At 47.4% G+C, this 16,945-nt stretch overlaps 1 protein-coding gene across 6 annotated transcripts in view; it reads right to left on the bottom strand.

The window, feature by feature from the left end:
* Positions 1-16,945, bottom strand: part of ZNF592 (zinc finger protein 592) — a 424,279-nt gene that overhangs the window by 32,077 nt on the left and 375,257 nt on the right. For all 6 annotated transcript variants that reach the window (XM_078684936.1, XM_078684940.1, XM_078684941.1 and 3 more), the window contains one exon: positions 15,216-15,328. In XM_078684936.1, the coding sequence (XP_078541062.1) occupies positions 15,216-15,328 (113 nt within the window). The remainder of the gene's footprint in view (positions 1-15,215; positions 15,329-16,945) is intronic.

The raw sequence follows: 16,945 nt of genomic DNA, 5'->3' as shown, positions 1-16,945 counted from the left end.
CATGCTGGGGCTATTATAATCAGCGTGCAAGGCTCTGCCTTCATCTTCCTGAGGAGCCTGGGAATCAGGGGAATCGGAGGAAAGGCGTAGGCGAATACGCCGAACCATCCTATTGAAAATGCATTCCCCAGAGATCCATAATGGGGAGGTCAGCTTGTGAAGTATTGGTATTTGGCGTTCTGTCGCTTTGGCAAAGAGATCTAACAGTGGCTCGCCCCACAGAGAGAAGATGCGGTTGAGAGTATTTTGGTTTAACTTCCACTCGTGGCAGGTGGTCTGTATTCTGCTCAGAGAGTCTGCCACTTATTGTCTTTTCCTGGAACATACTCCACTCGCAGGGAAACTTTGTTCTGAAGAGACCAGTTCCAGATTTTTTGAAATTCTTGAGAGAGTGAGAGTGAATAAGTCCCTCCCTGCTTATTCAGGTAGTGCATTGTCGTAGTATTGTCCGTTCTGACAAGCACTTGTGAACCTCTTATTCTGGGAAGGAAAGCCAGGAGGGGTAGGTAGACAGCTCTGAGTTGTAGGAGGTTTATGTGCAGTTTTCGCACAGAAGACGACCACTTCCCGCTGATCTGAAGCTCCTGAAGGAAGGCCCCCCAACCTTCCAGAGACGTATCCGTGGTTGTAACTTGAGGGGAGGCTTGAGTTAGGAAGGATAGGCCTCAAGACAGATTTTGTGGTTGAGAGCGGCGACCATCTGAGCAGTCACCTGTATGATGTCGAAGGATCCGCTGATTTGAATCCACTGCACGGAGAGAGCCTCTTGAAGAGGATGCATGTGGAGACGACAGTATGGAACTAGAAGGATGCAGGAAGGCATAATTCCGAGGAGAGATTTGAATAGGTGCACTGAAAGAGACTTTCTAGTGCGCACGCGTTCTGCCAAACGTAGGAGTTTTTGTTGTTGCGCCTGCGATGGGTAAGCTTTTTTCAGGACCGTATCTAGGACAGCCCCAGAAATGTTATCTGCTGAGAAGGCTGTAGGACTGACTTGTCTAGGTTGAGGGCAAGACCTAATTTACTGAAAAGCCGCAGACAGGCTTTGGAAGACCTTCTCACGCTGTTGAGAGAGGGTGCCTTGACAAGCCAGTCGTCGAGATAGGGAAAGATTTGGTGATGTTGTTGTCAGAGGTATGCAGCCACTGGAGAAAGGCATTTGGTGAAGCTGCATGGGGCTGATTTGAGCCCAAAAGGCATGACCCGGAATTGGTAATGTCTTCCCGCTACAGCGAACCTCAGAAACTTCTTGTGCCTTCTGTGGATAGGAATATGAAAGTAGGCATCTTGGAGGTCCAAGGATACCATGTAGTCGTTGGCATTGAGAAGCTGTAGGACTTCCTGGATAGTGACCATGCGAAATTAATGTTTTTTCAAGTATTTGTTAGACTTCTTAAATCTAGGATCGGTCTCCATTTCTTTTCCTTTTTTCGCACCAAGAAGAACCAGGAGTCGGACCCAACACTAGGCGGCGATCTAATGCTAAGATATGAATTTAGCAGCCCACATGCCTCGAACCCTTGTCCTCTTTGACAGACCGGTACCCCGCTCAATAGCATCCTTCTGGAGCATTGATGATATTATTTCCAGAAGTAAGAGGTGCAAATGTTTGTGATTCATATGTTGAGGAGGAGGGGGTTTGCACAAATTCCAGAGAATGTCCTAACTGCACCAGTTGAAGAACCCAACGATCCGTTGTGATTTGACTCCAATTGTGAAGACAGTGGGAAATTTTTCCTCCCACTCTGGAAGGTGGAAAAGAAACAGAGACTGGCGGTAGAGAGAAGTCATTGACGTCGTGCGGAATCCTTCTTCCGACCGGCTTTTCCGCGAAAAGACGGCTTGTTGTATGAAGTCTGCGCTTGTTGTCTATGCTGAAACTGCGGTCTGTATTGCTGGTTAGAGGAGGAATATGAAGAACTATATTGTTGGTAGCCTCCTCTATTACAGTATTGTCCTCTACCCCTTGAGCCACGAAAAGGGGTGCTTTCATATTGAAGGGTACCCAGAGCTTTGGCCATATCCGTATCTTTTTTGATACCTTGGAGGGCCTCATCAATATGGGTACCAAAAAGGAGTTGTCAGTCATAAGGCATATCAAGGATCTTGGTTTGAATTTCAGGCCGGAATGTCATTTCCTTAAGCCAGAACAGCCGCTCCAGCCAGTTGGTGGAAACCAGTGGATGCGATGGCCATTGCACAGTCTATAATTTTAGAAGACGACCTTTCGCCCTCCAGAAGCACCTTTCTTGCTTCGTCTTTAGATTCTTGCAAGGACTTCAAGTATGGTGCAATATCTGACCACATTTGCCTTTTGTAGCGTCCCAATAGTGCTAATGAGTTAGACGCCCGTACAGTTAGCGCTGACATAGAGGAAAACCGTTTACCAATATTGTCCAAGCGTCTGCCCTCTTTATCCAGGGGTGCTGAAAGTGGGGCAGAAGGGTTTTTTGATCTGCGTTGAGCTGCCAGAGTAATTGCTGAATTAGGGTTTGGATGCCCAATGAGGCAGGCTGGAGCGTCGTCTGGAGCCCTGTATTTCTTGTCCAATCTTGGCAGGACTGGAGGAACTGTAGAATGATTTTGCATTATCTTGACACCTTGATCCTAAATATAGTCTATGATAGGCAAAGACCTAACAGATTTTTGGAAGGGTTCCTTGAAATTGTAAAGGAAACAGTCTTGCTGGTGAGAGGGCATTGGTAATTTGAACCGTTGTGCTGCTCTATCCAGGAGATTATGGAACCTCCTATATCTTCAGGTGAGTCCGCCTGAGGAGACAAAGACGATGCTTGAAGAGGGATAACATAGTCGTCCCATTCGTCATGGTGTGACTGCGTATCCTAAATCTCCCCCTCTTCCTGTTGTTCTTCATCGTCATTGTCCGTAGATGGAAGAGGTGGCACTAGCACTACGATGGTAATAGGTGGTGGAAGCGGCAGAGGTGGGACTTGCGCTCTCTGTGGCGGCGATAAAACTGGAGCAGGAGACGGTGCAGAGGTAGGAAACCTCTTCTGGTAGTCAGAAATCATAAATTGCAGGTCAGTAACCAAGGCTGAAGGAAGATAAACCATTTGTGGTTGTTGCTGATGACGGTCGTCATGACAGTATTCCTGCTCATCCATGTCTTGATCGTAATAATCAGTCTTCCTGATACTTAACATTAAGTTCAGAGGGACTTCTTGCAGCCCTAAACATACTGTCCGTATCCGAATCCTCCTCCAAAAGGTGCGAGAGAGGTAATTGATGAACCCTACTGGGTGATGTAAGAGAGGGCGACAACATCCATTTTGTAATTTTGTGATGAAAATATGTAATTTTCATTCCTGACGTAGGTGTCGTCGACGAGGCCGTCTTAGGTACAGACGTCGTTGACGAGGAATCGTCGATGGTTGTAACAGACACTACCGTCGACCAGGGACTTTTCGTCATGGAAGCGGTCATCGACAGGATGGTCGTTGAGCGAGTCATCGTCATCGACAAGGATTTCTTGATCTTAATCGTCGACGACAAAGGGGTACGTGCCGTCGACGAAGAAGTCATCTTGGTCGACGAAAGACGCCGACGAGACTGAGAGTGTTGAAATTGTCATAGACAAAGTCACTCCAAAGGCAATCTCAGAAGATTTCATCGTCAAGGCCATCGTCGAGGAGGTGGTCATCGACGGGGCTGAGGAAGGCTTTTTGAAAGTGTGTTTCACCCTTGGCGGTGGAGTTAGAGGATCTGGAGCTGGTTTCCTCGACCCTTGAAGGGGCGAGGACTCCCTGGCAGGCAAATCTTTAAGCTTTGGAGCCTCTGAAGACTGTTTCTGCGTCTTCTTTTGAGGTTGCTGCATAGAAGGACCTGGAAAAACATCTCTGGGCCTTTTCTGAGGTGTTTTTGAAGAGGATTTCGATGAAGTTTCACTCCCCTCAGAGGACAAGGGGTCTTCTTTGTCCTGAAGTCTCTGCAGCCAAGTCAAAAGCCTTCCCTCACAAACTCTTCAAGTCTTTGTAGAAAAAGTACGACATACCTTGCAGACTTTCGGAGAATGGTCTGGCTAAAGACAGTAGAGGCAGTATTTGTGCTGGTCGTCGACATGCAATCTCTTCTTTTTGCAAGTATCACAGGGCCTTTTTTAGGAGTATCCGACATGAAGACAGTAAAGACTTCACTCAGATGGAGAAATATCCGAAGAAAATACCTTAAATCCAAAGATAAGGAAAAAACCTGAGCAGAGCTCAGTGGAGACTCTCTTAGCACGACGTGCGGTAGAAAATCTGAGGGACTAGAGCTCCTTCCAGGATGGTTCCAGAGGGTAGCTGATTGGTTGCTCTCTAGAGTTAGGTCCTTATTACAAAAGGACCTGGATATGTTACTAATGTGAGGTATTTGGCCTATTACTCTGTATGTCTAATGGGAAATTACTTTATTTATGTACCAGGTATTCCCATACCGACAACAGGGAATGATTCAGGCATGTGAATCTATGAAAGATACCCTAGTACTGGATAAATAGGCATCCTGCAAGTCCATCGCTACCATCCAGTCTCCAGGGTCGAGGGCAGATAGGACCTGAGCCAAGGTTAGTATTTTGAACTTCTCCTTCCGGAGATCGCGTTGGGGGCCCTGAGGTCTAAAATAGGACACAGGCCTTTGTCCTTCTTAGGTACCAGAAAGTAGTGGGCGTAACAACCACAACCACAACCTACTTCTGGCATAGGGACCCTTTTGACAGCTCCCTTGGCCAAGACAGCTGCAACGTCCGCGGCCAAGTAGAAGCGTGGCAGCTTGCACAGCCCTTTGGTCAAATTGGGTAGAACGTGGAGGGGCACCACTTCCGTAGCTACGAAAGGGGAGAAAGGAGGACTGCGTGGGGTGAGAGGTTGCTGCAAGACCCAACGATCTGGCCGTAGCCCTAGAATCCTTGAAGCGCTCGAGTGCAGAGTCCACCTTGTCACCGAACAGCGGTATCCAGCCCACAACGAATGGTGAACTTAGCTGCGCCTCAACCCTCTGCCACTGCACGGGTGAAAATGGCCCGGGCAGTCTCCGGGGGCACTGTGGCTGCACTTGCACAACCGTATCCCACACTGTATGGGTATAACATCCCAAGAGACATGCAGTGTTCATCGGCCACAGCGCCAAGCAGGCGGAAGAAAACATCTTCTTCCCAAGGTGGTCCAGCTTCTTGGATTCCCTATCTGGTGGAGCAGTAGGGAATGCACCCTTAGAAGACGAGGCTTGGACCTCTAAGCTCTTAGGGGTAGGGTGTTGGGAAAGGAAAAGTGGGTCGCCCAGGGCTGAGTGTTGGCGTCGGGCAATCATCCTGTCCACCGGAGCCCCTGTGGTGGGCTCGGACCAAGTGCACAGAAGGGTGTCAGTGAGGGCTTTAGTAAAAGGCAGCCAGGGCTCTGAAGAGGCCGCTGCTGGTTGAAGTACCTCTGTCAGGAGGTTAGTCCCGACTGTCCTGGTAGGAAGCGCCAGGCCCAAGGCCTCAGCCGCCCTACACAACACCACTGCATTCCAAGCTCCCCCCTCTGTAGCCACAGTAGGGGGGGGGGGAGCATGCCAAGGTCTAGGGATGTAGCCAAACCACTGGCATCACCCAGTTCCTCCCACCAGTCCGGCTCCTGAAGCTGGTCAGAAAAAAGGTCTACAGACTCCTCCCAGTCCTCTTCACCCTCCTCTGGCTGTTACTCAGAAGGCAATAGACCAGACAGAACGGCGCTGCCAGCAATAAGCAGGCGGAAGCAGACCGGGGAGCCCGAGGTCACCCAGGAAGAACCGTCCCACGCTCCTCGGGGACAGACTGCGCCTGAAAGAGGGACAAGAACACAAGAACCATCTCATCCCCAGGGAGGAGAGGGAGAACAGAATGCAGGGCCCACTGGAAGAAGCGGACAAGGCAAGGATGACTGTCCCACTAAAGCGCCAAGAAGGCACAATGGGGCAGAAAGACAGTAGGTCGGCACCGGCAAGCACAGCCAGACACCAAGAACACCAGGGCAAGCCAGACGCCAACGGAAGACAGAGAGCAGGAAGTCGAAGAAGGGTCAGGGGAGGAGTCCGCACACACGGCCCAAAAAGAAGTGGAACCAGACAGAGCCATGACGCCAGGCCGCAGACCAGAACAGGCGAACAGCGCAGCGACCCTGAAGGACGACACTCCGGGGAGCAACTCAAACCATGCCAAACCATCAACAAGAGCCGTTTATCTGCAACATACTATACCGCTGCGGAGAGCAGAGGCCCGAAGGCGACCACAGCTCCCCAGCGCAAGACAGAACTATATAACAGCTACCATTACCCCACATAGGGCATGTTACGTACCAAGACATGGGAACCTCTTAGGAAAAGACTTCCGAAGCAGAGGACAACAGAAAAGACCTGCGGAAAAGCAGTCAAGGATTAAAAATCAGAAGGCCCAGTCTCAGGGCCAGCATGGTGTAGAAACCCAAAGCAAAAACACACAGTCAAGAAGGGCCAGCCAGCAGCCAACAGAACTACAGTCCCAACAAAGAGGACTCGAATGCACATGAAGCACACAGGTCACACAACTGGGGCGACTTGCCCCAACGGAAGAACACCTCCCAAAAACCAGATCAACTCACAGGTCACAGAGGGAGAAGGAGGAGGGGGAGGCCGAAGCCCCGCCAAGAACCTCTGAATGGCTGAGTCCACAGGGGCGTGGAACAAAAGAGCGTCATCGAAAGGAAGGTCCACCAGCCGTTCCCGAACGTTCTGCGGGAACACACTGCCTTGAAGCCAGCCATGGCGACGAAGTGCAGCCGAAGAAGCCATGGCACGACCAAGCACCTCCGAGATGCCCAGAGTGGAGCGAAGAATAAACACCACCAGCTCCCTGCCATCCAACACATGGTGCCTCAAATCAACACAGGCACCGTCCGGAAAAGCGGCAGACATAAGGGACTCCGCCGAATCCCACAAGCAAGAAGTGGCCCTGGCCAAAACACACAGCGTGTTAAGGGCCCGCAGAGCCGCACTGGTTGAGGCGAATATATTGCGCCCCCAGGAGTCCAGCCAGTGGGCCTCCCGTGACTGGGGAGACAACAACTGCGGCAGAGCGAGAAAGGCATTCTGCAAAAGAGGGCCTCTGGTAGAGGGAAAGACACACCGGATCACGCGGCGCCAAATGGTGACGGTGCAGAAGGTGTTGGGGCACCGGGCCCCCCGTGGCGGGACGGCACCAAGTCCCCAAAAGAGAAGAATGGAGCGAACCCTCGAAGGCAGGCAAGCAGCAGCTCCTTACCACCAGAACCCTGATGGAGAACCTCCAGAAGATGATCCGCAGGGAAATGGGCAGCTGGATCACCCATGTGCAAAATTCCCACAGCCATGGAAACAGCGCGAGCGAAGGCCGCACCCGCCTCCATAGGGCCCCACGGTGGGGAAAGCAGCTCCTCAGTAGGCGACGGCTGCAAGCTAAGGCGGCCATCCCCAAAGCCAACCAGAGCAAGGAAGGGCCTTGTCTGGAAAGGAGGAAGAGGGACCGAAGAGTGGGGGACCTGCGGCAGCTCCGGCGAAGACCGCAGCCGCGGTGACAGCGAGGAGTCGTCCTTAGACAACGCCGGGGAAAAAGCCACGACGCGTCGACACGTCTCCGGCGATGATGACACCAGCAAGCGTCGAACCTCTGGAGAAGAGGCGTCCAAGCACTAGTCAACGGCTCGACGTCGGCCTGGTGCCATAGAGTCCGCAATCTGAGGCAGGACATCGTCGTCCGACGCCAGCGGAGACGCCAGAACGACCTCCGCCACAGCGCTCGGCACAGGAGACCGGGGCTGGGCCAGAGCCAGGGCGGTGAGGGAACGGTGCCGGAAAGGCGTTGATACGACCGCCGTCGAGGCAGCTGCCTGCGTGGAGGGGCAAGAGGGACCGGGGGAAGGACGAGGGGTCCCCCGCCAACCTTGGCCTGTGCCAGGACGAGAAGGGCACTCCGCCAGCCCCTGTGGCACTGTCATGGCCAGCAGCCGCCGGCGACTAAGCGGCGTCACCTTGGCCTCGGAAGAGGCCACCGCCTGTCCTGAGGACCGAGTTGGACCCAGGGGTGTGACCCGAGTGCCGGCGACCTTCCGCGACACCACAGGGACTCCTGCGGGAGTTTGCAGCGAAGCAGAGGCGCCGTAGTCCGAAGGAGGGACCTCCGAAAGGCTGCACCCCAACGACACCACATCCTCAGAGCCTGGATACGAACCAGTCGGCTCCGGGGCCGGACCCGCCGGCAACACCGCGGAGGGCCCTGCACACTGCAAGGGATCCGCTGACTTCCCAGGAGGGGAAGGAGGAGGAGGAGGAGAAGCCAGCAAAGCATGCAAAGCCGCCGCATATGTCTCCATCTGGGCACCAGTCAGCCCCACACTGGGAAACGGCGGATAGGGGGATGACACGCGGGGCCGTACCACCCACAGAGAGCCTGCGCCCCCCAACAGGCCAGGAACCAGCCCTCGGGACAAACTGCAATACTTACCGATGTCGAAGACGGAGGCGACTGTTCTGAAAACCCTCCGCAGGGGCCGGGCGTGGTGACACCGCCGACCTGGACATGCGAGCCGAGAGAAGTTTCATCCGGTGCTCCCACCGGGACTTCGGCTTCATCTGCTGGCACGCCCCACAATTAGTGGAGTTGTGGTGTTCCCCCAAACACCACATGCAGATGGGGTGGGGATCCATCGCCGACATCTGGCGAGCACAAGACGAGGACGTCTTAAAGCCCGAAGGCATTCGCACACTGTTCCAACACACTCGCAATAAGTGAAAGTGAAAGGCCTGAACAGACCCGGAGCATGATCCGGATCCGCATTGCACGTGGAAAAGGAAAAAACTGACGTAGGTGCGCCAGGGTGGGACTTGTGACCCCGCTGACGTCACATACGCGGACAACGCCTGGGCGGAGTCGCGTGATGCCGTCCCCCCGGCGCGCAGGGATGCTGTGGCAAAAAAAAATTCTGGATCCAGTCTCACGCCTGGGGTTAAATCTACGTTAAGGAATCTGCTGCTAGTAGTCACTATCAGATAATGCAAACTTTCTAAAAGTGGCTTTTTAAAAAGATTGCAACAATAAAGTTGACTTTACCATTAAAGAGAATTTTTCATTTCAATTCCATAGGTACTACACATGATAGCTCTACGTCCTTCCCACTGGGAATTACACATATTAGGTGTAACAAGAAACCCCCAATGTTAACTTATAGGAGGGGTAGGCCTCACAATAGTGAAAAACTAATTTGAGAGTTTTTCACTTTCTGGACATGTAAAACTTAAATGTATATGTCCTTCCTTTTAAATACAAAGCACCCTCCTCTATGGGCTACCTAGTGCCTGTCTTAGGGGAAACTTAAATGAAATAAATGTGGTGTTTAAGGCTTGGCAAGAGGTTTTAAATGCCAAGTCGACATAGCAGACACACAGGCTCTGCTGTGGAAGGCCTGAGACAGAGCTGCATAAGAGAGTGGCACAATCAGTGCTGCGGGTCCACTGGTAGATTTCAATTTATAGGCCCTGGGCACATGTTGTGTACTTTACTAGGGATTTATAAGTAGAATAAATATGCCAATTGTGGATAAGCCAATGTTACTGTGTTTTAGGACGAGAGGACATGCACTTTAGCACCCCCTAAAGGCAACAAAAACAAGGCCAGAAAAAGGGGAGGACAAAGGCAAAACGTTTGGCAGTGACCCAGCAGAAAGGACCATTTCTAACCCCTCTCCAGCCCATAGCAAAGGGAAGACTAATCAAAACCTTGATTAACTTTCCTGTTTAGGAGACAGAATATGGACAATGACCCACTACTGCAGGGGCACTGGTCAGTTTTACACCTCAATTAATTCAGTTGGATCCCTCTGTCTATACTCTACTGATTGACTTAACTGACCCTAGGGGACCCCTTCTCCTCATTTGTGCACCCCATCTGTGCAGTACCTAACCTCAATTTCCTAACTGATGCATCTCAGTAGACAGACACTATCACCATGGCCAACAGAGTGATGTGGCCCATTCTACCCCTAGGGTCTGATTTCTGTCTCCAACCCAAGGAGAAATCAGTCCTCAAGGACATCTCCTTGTGTTTGTGTGCTTTGCTCGCCCTAATTTGTCAGGGTATGCCCAGGCATAGGTCCCCTGCTCACTTTGCCACTCGATTCAAGCTAGCCTGGCTAATGAAACTGGTCCCAGGATGCATGTTTCTGGTCCAGGGAAGACATGGCTTGGGAGTTCGGGCTGGACTGTTCCCATGAGGCACAGGGTCAAGACTGATTTGCATATAGCTGTGTCTGAACTGGGACTGCAAAGTGAGCAAAAGAACAATGATGGATTCAACCCAGATCAGTGACTGGGTGTGAGTGTCTGAAAAGTTTCAGCGCTCCGTCCATTATCTTCTTTTGTTTGCTATATATCTTTCCAGAGCTTTGGAATCTATCACGCATGGCAGAATGAATACACATACAGCAGTTGCCGGTTTTTAAGGTTTACTTTTCAGTAAGTAATTTGTTAGAGCTAAAATAAATAAATAAATAGAGTTAGACTTTCTTCTGAATGGGATGACAGTTTGGTCTCTAACACATAGATTATGTTTTAATCAGCGGTGAAGCTCGTATTGAGTAATTGATTCCAGACAATTCAGATTTGGTGTTTTTTCTTAGGTATGTGTTGAATTTTACATTTGGGCACAAGATGTTTAAGGGTCACGTACCTGTGCACGTTTCTTGTGGATGAGAAGCTTTGGCATGTAGGCTCTTATGGGTCATGAAGGTGCAGGAATAAACCTGACTTTCACAAAGGTTGCACGGGAAAATCTAACAGCATACCCTGTTGCACATATGTACAAAAAACTTCACATTTGGATGTGAACTGGAGAATACACTCGAAATAGCCACCTCTTGTAATTGATTCTTGGACACATTGTTCATCAACATGTTTAATTTGTATATTGTTCCTGGCGGGTCAAGATTAGATTGTATAAATATCCCAATGTTATTTTAGAAGGTCCCTTGACGAATGGTTACGAAAGCCCGAAGTGCATTGGGAAAAAGAAACAAGGAAAATGAAGCTTTCATACAGCTAAAATATAGACATTAATTTCAAAGCAATGTGGTGTAACATTGTTTGGCATGTACCATTGTTAATATATGTGTAAGTTCCACTGAGCGTGATAAATCAGTATATGGTTGTTATGCTTACATATTGAAGAAACAAAGAGTGAATTATAAAAGATAACTAAGAATTATATGTGATTGTCTAATTGCATTTACTTTGGTCAGATTCGTTTATTATTGTTGGAATCTTATAGGTTAATGAGTAGTGTACTTTCTGTGAAGTGTATATTGCATGTACACCTATGAGGTTATTGATCAGACCCTTCCTCCTCATCTCTGGATTGGTCTGAGGAGCTGCTGCCCATGGTCTTAAGGCTGTTTGAAGTTCTGTCTTCTAGGCACTTCTCTTTATGAACAGCCATCTCTCCTGGCAGAACCCATTGAGCTGGACCAATGTGTCCATCATGCCGGAGAAGGCCACAGACATTGCAGAAAAAATGGGAATTTGGAAAATCAAAAATGTAAATTTAGAGATTATTGGTTTAATGTGTCTTGATATGTAATAATAGTGTACACTAAGCCACAGTATAGCACTACACAAACCCAAGTCCTATCCTCACTACTGATCATCAATGTTAGAAATTGGGGTTCTGTTTGGCAGAGTCAGATATATACTCTAAATTAACCTGTGCTTACCCTCTGCTAGCTTGGCACAGAGCAGTCAGGCTTAACTTAAGAGGCAATGTCTAAAGTATTCATGCAACACAATACACAGTAACCAAATGAAAACAACACAAAAAGACTCCAGACCATGTCAGAAAAATGGATTATGATTTTATAAATAAAACATGACAGAAATCCAATATGTAGAAGTCGAGATATGAATTTCTTAAGATTAAATGTAAAAATAGTGCTTAGTAATAAGCAGTTTAGCGGGTTATCTGGTCGTGCTGGACCAAAGTCAGTGGTTCAGCTGTACTGAGATGTAGCGCGGGCCAGATAGAGCAGCCACGCAAAGCCCGATGAACAAAGTACCTTGATCCTGGTTGCACTAGCAAATAGTGGGGTGCAGCCGAGCGATGTGTCGCAGTTGATCCCGTAGTTGAGGTGACACATCGATTTTCTTCATGCGGTGGTGATGATGCACCTGTTCCAAGATGATGCACCAAGCCGTGTTGGTTCCATAGACGATGCCCCGGGTTTCTCCATGTATTCTAGGGGATGCATTGATCTTCCCACACTGCGGAGGGGGCGATGAAACAGTTCTAATTTGTCTTTTTTTTTAGGCGAAGCACCGGTTCCAAATGCAATGTGCCGATTTTGCTACTGCAACAACGATGATTAGTCGGTTCTGATTCCTGCAGAAAGGAGATGTGTCGGTCTGACTGGAGGAAGCACCTGGGTCAACTTCCAATGATCTCCAGGACCATCCTCTCCGCGGACCCGATGATTATCGTTTCCAGCCTAACACTACCTTCCATTAAGATCGAACATCCGCATTCCCTTACCTCAGGAGGACCCCACCTGGGCCTCTTGAAGAGCTGCAGGAATTACGCTGCGCTTGGACCCATCTGTCCCACGGTCAGCCCATATCCCCTACCGTCCTTCATTTCAGCTAATTGCTCCAGCTTTAATCCCAGAACCGCCCATAAGGCCCTTCATACTCGGGAATCTCTCTACTCCTCCTGACGTGCCACATAGTTTACTGCCAGCATATTTCCCGAGCTAGCCACCATCGCCTTTCCTCGGTGCCCTGATTTGCCCTTCTGCCGCCTTTAGAATTGCGCACCTTCCTATTGACTCTCCAGATACCCACACCGTTGTCTCTTTATTGACACGTTCCCTGATGAAGGTGAGACCTCGCGGAGGTCGCACACCGAAACGTACGTCGGCACTACGAACCTTATCTGGTGAAACCTATGTGAACCGCAGTTTCTCCCTACATCCCCTTTGTCTCTACTTGTGGAGAAAGATATTTCATATTTTCTACCCTTATTTTTACCTCGTGACAATATTTATTGTATTCATAAATTCTGTTTAGTCTGGATTTTGATCCATTAATGAATGATAGGATACAACATTTTACTCGTTTGGAGTATTTCAATCAATTTATTTTCTCCATTGTACCCTAACTCATAGGTTGTCGCCCCTTTTTGATTAGTTTCAGAATTTCAGTTTCCTTGAATGAATGGATCTTTGTAGTTCTTGGACGCTTGTGAATGAATGAGTGAGAGTGTAAGCTTTTGTGTGAGTGTTTTATTCTTGTGTGGGGGATTATTAACCGTTTCTTGTGTTCTGTTATTAAATGTTTTGCAAATGTATGAATTGTTTTTCCATGAATTTTGATTAAAACAAACCCATGTATCCATAACTCTCTGTTTTATTGTTGACCTTCTTTCTCCTGGGAGGGAGACGTACATATCAAGTGACTCTATAAGCACTCATTGATTTAATACTGGTGGAGCTCTTTTGTTTTATTGTACTGTTTCCACTTCCAATAGACCAGGCACAGGAGCAGATGGTGAGACTTTGATATCTCAGAGTCTCAGAAACAGGAGGCAAACTGGAGATCACTTTGGGTTCAAACAGAGTCCAATTCTTCCTCAGAGGGTAGCAGGCCGCAGTCCCGCAGAATGACAGTCCTTGTAGAATTACAGGAGTCCTAATTCCTGATAGTTTCTTTATAGGCCCAGAAGTGTCTAAGTTAGTAGGATCAGAAGTCAAGTTCTTAAACCCAGTGGTGCCTATGTAGAAGGGGAGACTTCAGAGAGGGGCTGTGAAGTGCACAGAGACCTTCCCTTACTGCCCTGGCACCAGACACCCTATAGGGGTTAAGCAGTCCTTTGTGTGAGGACAGGAGACAGTCCCTTTAGATGCAAGTGAGACAGTGCTCAGCTCCGCCCCCCCATCAAGTCAGTTAATGGTCCGTTAAGGCCCATCAAGTCACACATAAGCTGCCTTTGTGTGTAGCTGTAGTTGTCTAGAGGGAATGCACAAGGCCTAGCAGTCACCCACCCTGGATGAGTATTGGAGGCAGGCACACAAGGCTAAGAGCAGAAAATACATAATTTCTAAAAGTGTCATTTTTGAATCTGTAATGATAAATTCCACATTTCCATTAAAGAGGAATTTTTATTACAGTTCCATAAGTATTAAGCATGCATGACAGCTCTATCTCCTTCTCATGGGGAAGTACACTTATTAGATGTAAAAAGGAATCCCTAGTGGTAACCTATGGGAGGGGTAGGCCTCACAGTAGTAAAAAACGAATTTGGGAATTTTTCACTCTGCGAACAGGTAAAACTTAAAAGTATATGTCCTGTCTTTTAATTATATAGCACCCTGCCATTTGGGCTACCTTAGGGGGGACTTATATTTAATAAAAGGAGAGCTTGAGGCTTGGCAAGGGGTTTTAAATGCCAAATCAACATGGCGGTGTAAAATGCATATAAAGGCTCTGCAGTGGCAGGCCTGAGACTGGTTTAAAGAGCTCCTTAATTGGGTGGCACAATCAGTGCTGCAGGCCCACTATTAGTATTCAATTTACAGTCCCTGGGCAAAAGTAACATACTTACCAGGGACTTCTAGGTAAAAGAAATATGCCAATTGTGGATAAACCAATGTTACCATGTTTTAAGGAGAGGGCACATGCACTTTAGCACTTACTAGCAGTGATAAAGTGCCCTGAGTCCTAAAGCCAACAAAAATGAGGTTAGTAAAAGGGGAGCAGGAAGGCAAAAGGTTTGGGGGTAACCCTGCAGAATGGGTCATTTCCATCAGTCTTCAGTACCAAAAGGTGGTAGAACTGTACAAATTGGGAGTTTTCAGAAACACAACTAGGTCTTACACAAAACTCTAATAATACGTTATGATATTCGTTCTAGAATAGAAAACCAATTTTACTACATAGCCATATATAATTTGTTTGACTTGCACCATCTAACCAAGAGGATTTGAGCCTTCTTTCCTCCTACTAAATATTTGATCCTTTTTGACACACTCAGAGGATGCAGTATTATAATCAAGAACTATATGAGAGAAAAAGATCCTTTTAACACAGGTGCTCAAAACTCACTTAACAAGAAACCCCAAGGAAGTGACTGCCTACCTTTACACATAAAAACCCTGAAAACAAGACCTATGCCATAATGCCTGAATAATCATGTCCTGCAACATACTTACGAGCAAGTGTACACTTTCTTTGATGTATCATGATTATTCCGGATATGCCTTCGGAGACTGAGTGACGAATTAAAAGACCGATCACAATGCCGGCATGGATATCGCTTCATACACTATTCAGAACAAGAATTATATTGTTAAGAAAATATTCTGAAAAACGTTATTCAGATCAAGTACATTGAACAGAATTGCACTTGGTAAATAAGCATTTTATTATTAAAGTTAGGAGGCAGCATTGAATAGTGCACTATGAGATTTCAAGCTAATACAAAAAGAGCAACTGTTATATATATATATATATATATATGAAGGTTTCACAGGCTTTTTTTAGGTCATGCCAACTTACCAACATATTGTGTTCTTACCAAGAACATACACAAGGAAGGGCTTGCAGCAGAGCCATTGCTTACCACTGGCTGTCTTTACTGTCACTCATTTTCATGCTTCTTATTTGTGACCAAGCTTGCCAATCTTGTGATTCTGATCCCATGGAGAATACCCTCTTTACTATCCCTTAGATTGGCTGCTATGATTCTATTGATTTTATTTTTGTCAATTAAAATTGATAGAGATAATAAGTTGGATACTGTGTCCATAACCTCTCTAAATCCTATTTGATTCATAGGAACTATTTTGTTAATGTGTGCTTATTTCCCCAGGTCTTTGAAGAGGAGAACTCCAAAATATTTAGCTTCAACGTTGAGTAATGCGATTTGCTGGTAGTTTACTAGATATGCAATATCCTCACCCTTAAAAATAGGATGAATTATTGCTCCATGCCACAGATCTGGCACTTGCTCGTTTATTAGTACGTGGTTACATAGTTTGAGTTAACTTATCCAACTCAAATCTCAGGTTGATTTGAACAGAGCCTGAGGAAGGCCATTTGGACTCAGAGCTCATTCTGAGCTGCCTTTTTGTATGATTTTCTCATTGTACGGGGTGATGGCTATTAATGTATCATTAGCTGAATCGTCTGGATTTCCTGCAATGGATCAAGGTATATTGATTCCTTTCAACTGCACCTCTGTATCTCTGTATGAGGTTTACGCGCAAGTGACTGGATTTCCCTGAATTCCCGTTCCAGACTACGGCACATGGACCAAGGAAGGGTTGACATGGAATGGAGTGGCAGTTCTTTAGAATTCTTGCGATCATTAAATTGTAGAAGTGAACGATTAACTTTCACTGATGTTTGAGTTATTCGTCACTAAATCATTTCTCCAAATTATTTATTATTGACCAAAATTCTTTTGAGTTCCTTTTCTCACTGCCATAAGTTATCTTTTCCCATAGTTCATCTAGATGTTTGCAGACCAACTCGCTGTTTTGTACTTTCAAAGCAAAATATCAGCCTTTTCTTAACGAGCATAGTTCTGCCTCTTTGACGCACATGTTCATAGTTTTGGTTTAATCATTCTTAGATCTGGGGTATACCAACTTTTGTTTCTCGTCCTGATTGCTAAGGGGTGCGCTTTGCAGGAATTGTGGAGCTAGTGTGATTTGTGTGACAACAGACAGTCAGCAACAGATTCCCATATTTGCACTGGGATTTCTCAACCTGCACAATAGGCTGCGCAGGAGATCGAATACTAACCCAAGGGCTTTGTTCCACCCTCAGTTTCATTAGACCGTTAGTACGTTTCTGTAATATGAATTTTTCGATTTGGGATTCATGTGCATGCCCAAGGGGAGCTCTACATGTCACAAAAAATTGATAATTTCAGTAC

Source organism: Lissotriton helveticus, chromosome 3_2 (assembly GCF_964261635.1).
Source record: "Lissotriton helveticus chromosome 3_2, aLisHel1.1, whole genome shotgun sequence".
NCBI classification, from domain to species: domain Eukaryota; kingdom Metazoa; phylum Chordata; class Amphibia; order Caudata; family Salamandridae; genus Lissotriton; species Lissotriton helveticus.
The sequence above is the reverse complement of the archived record's forward strand: the minus strand, read 5'-3'. Positions and strand labels throughout refer to the sequence as shown.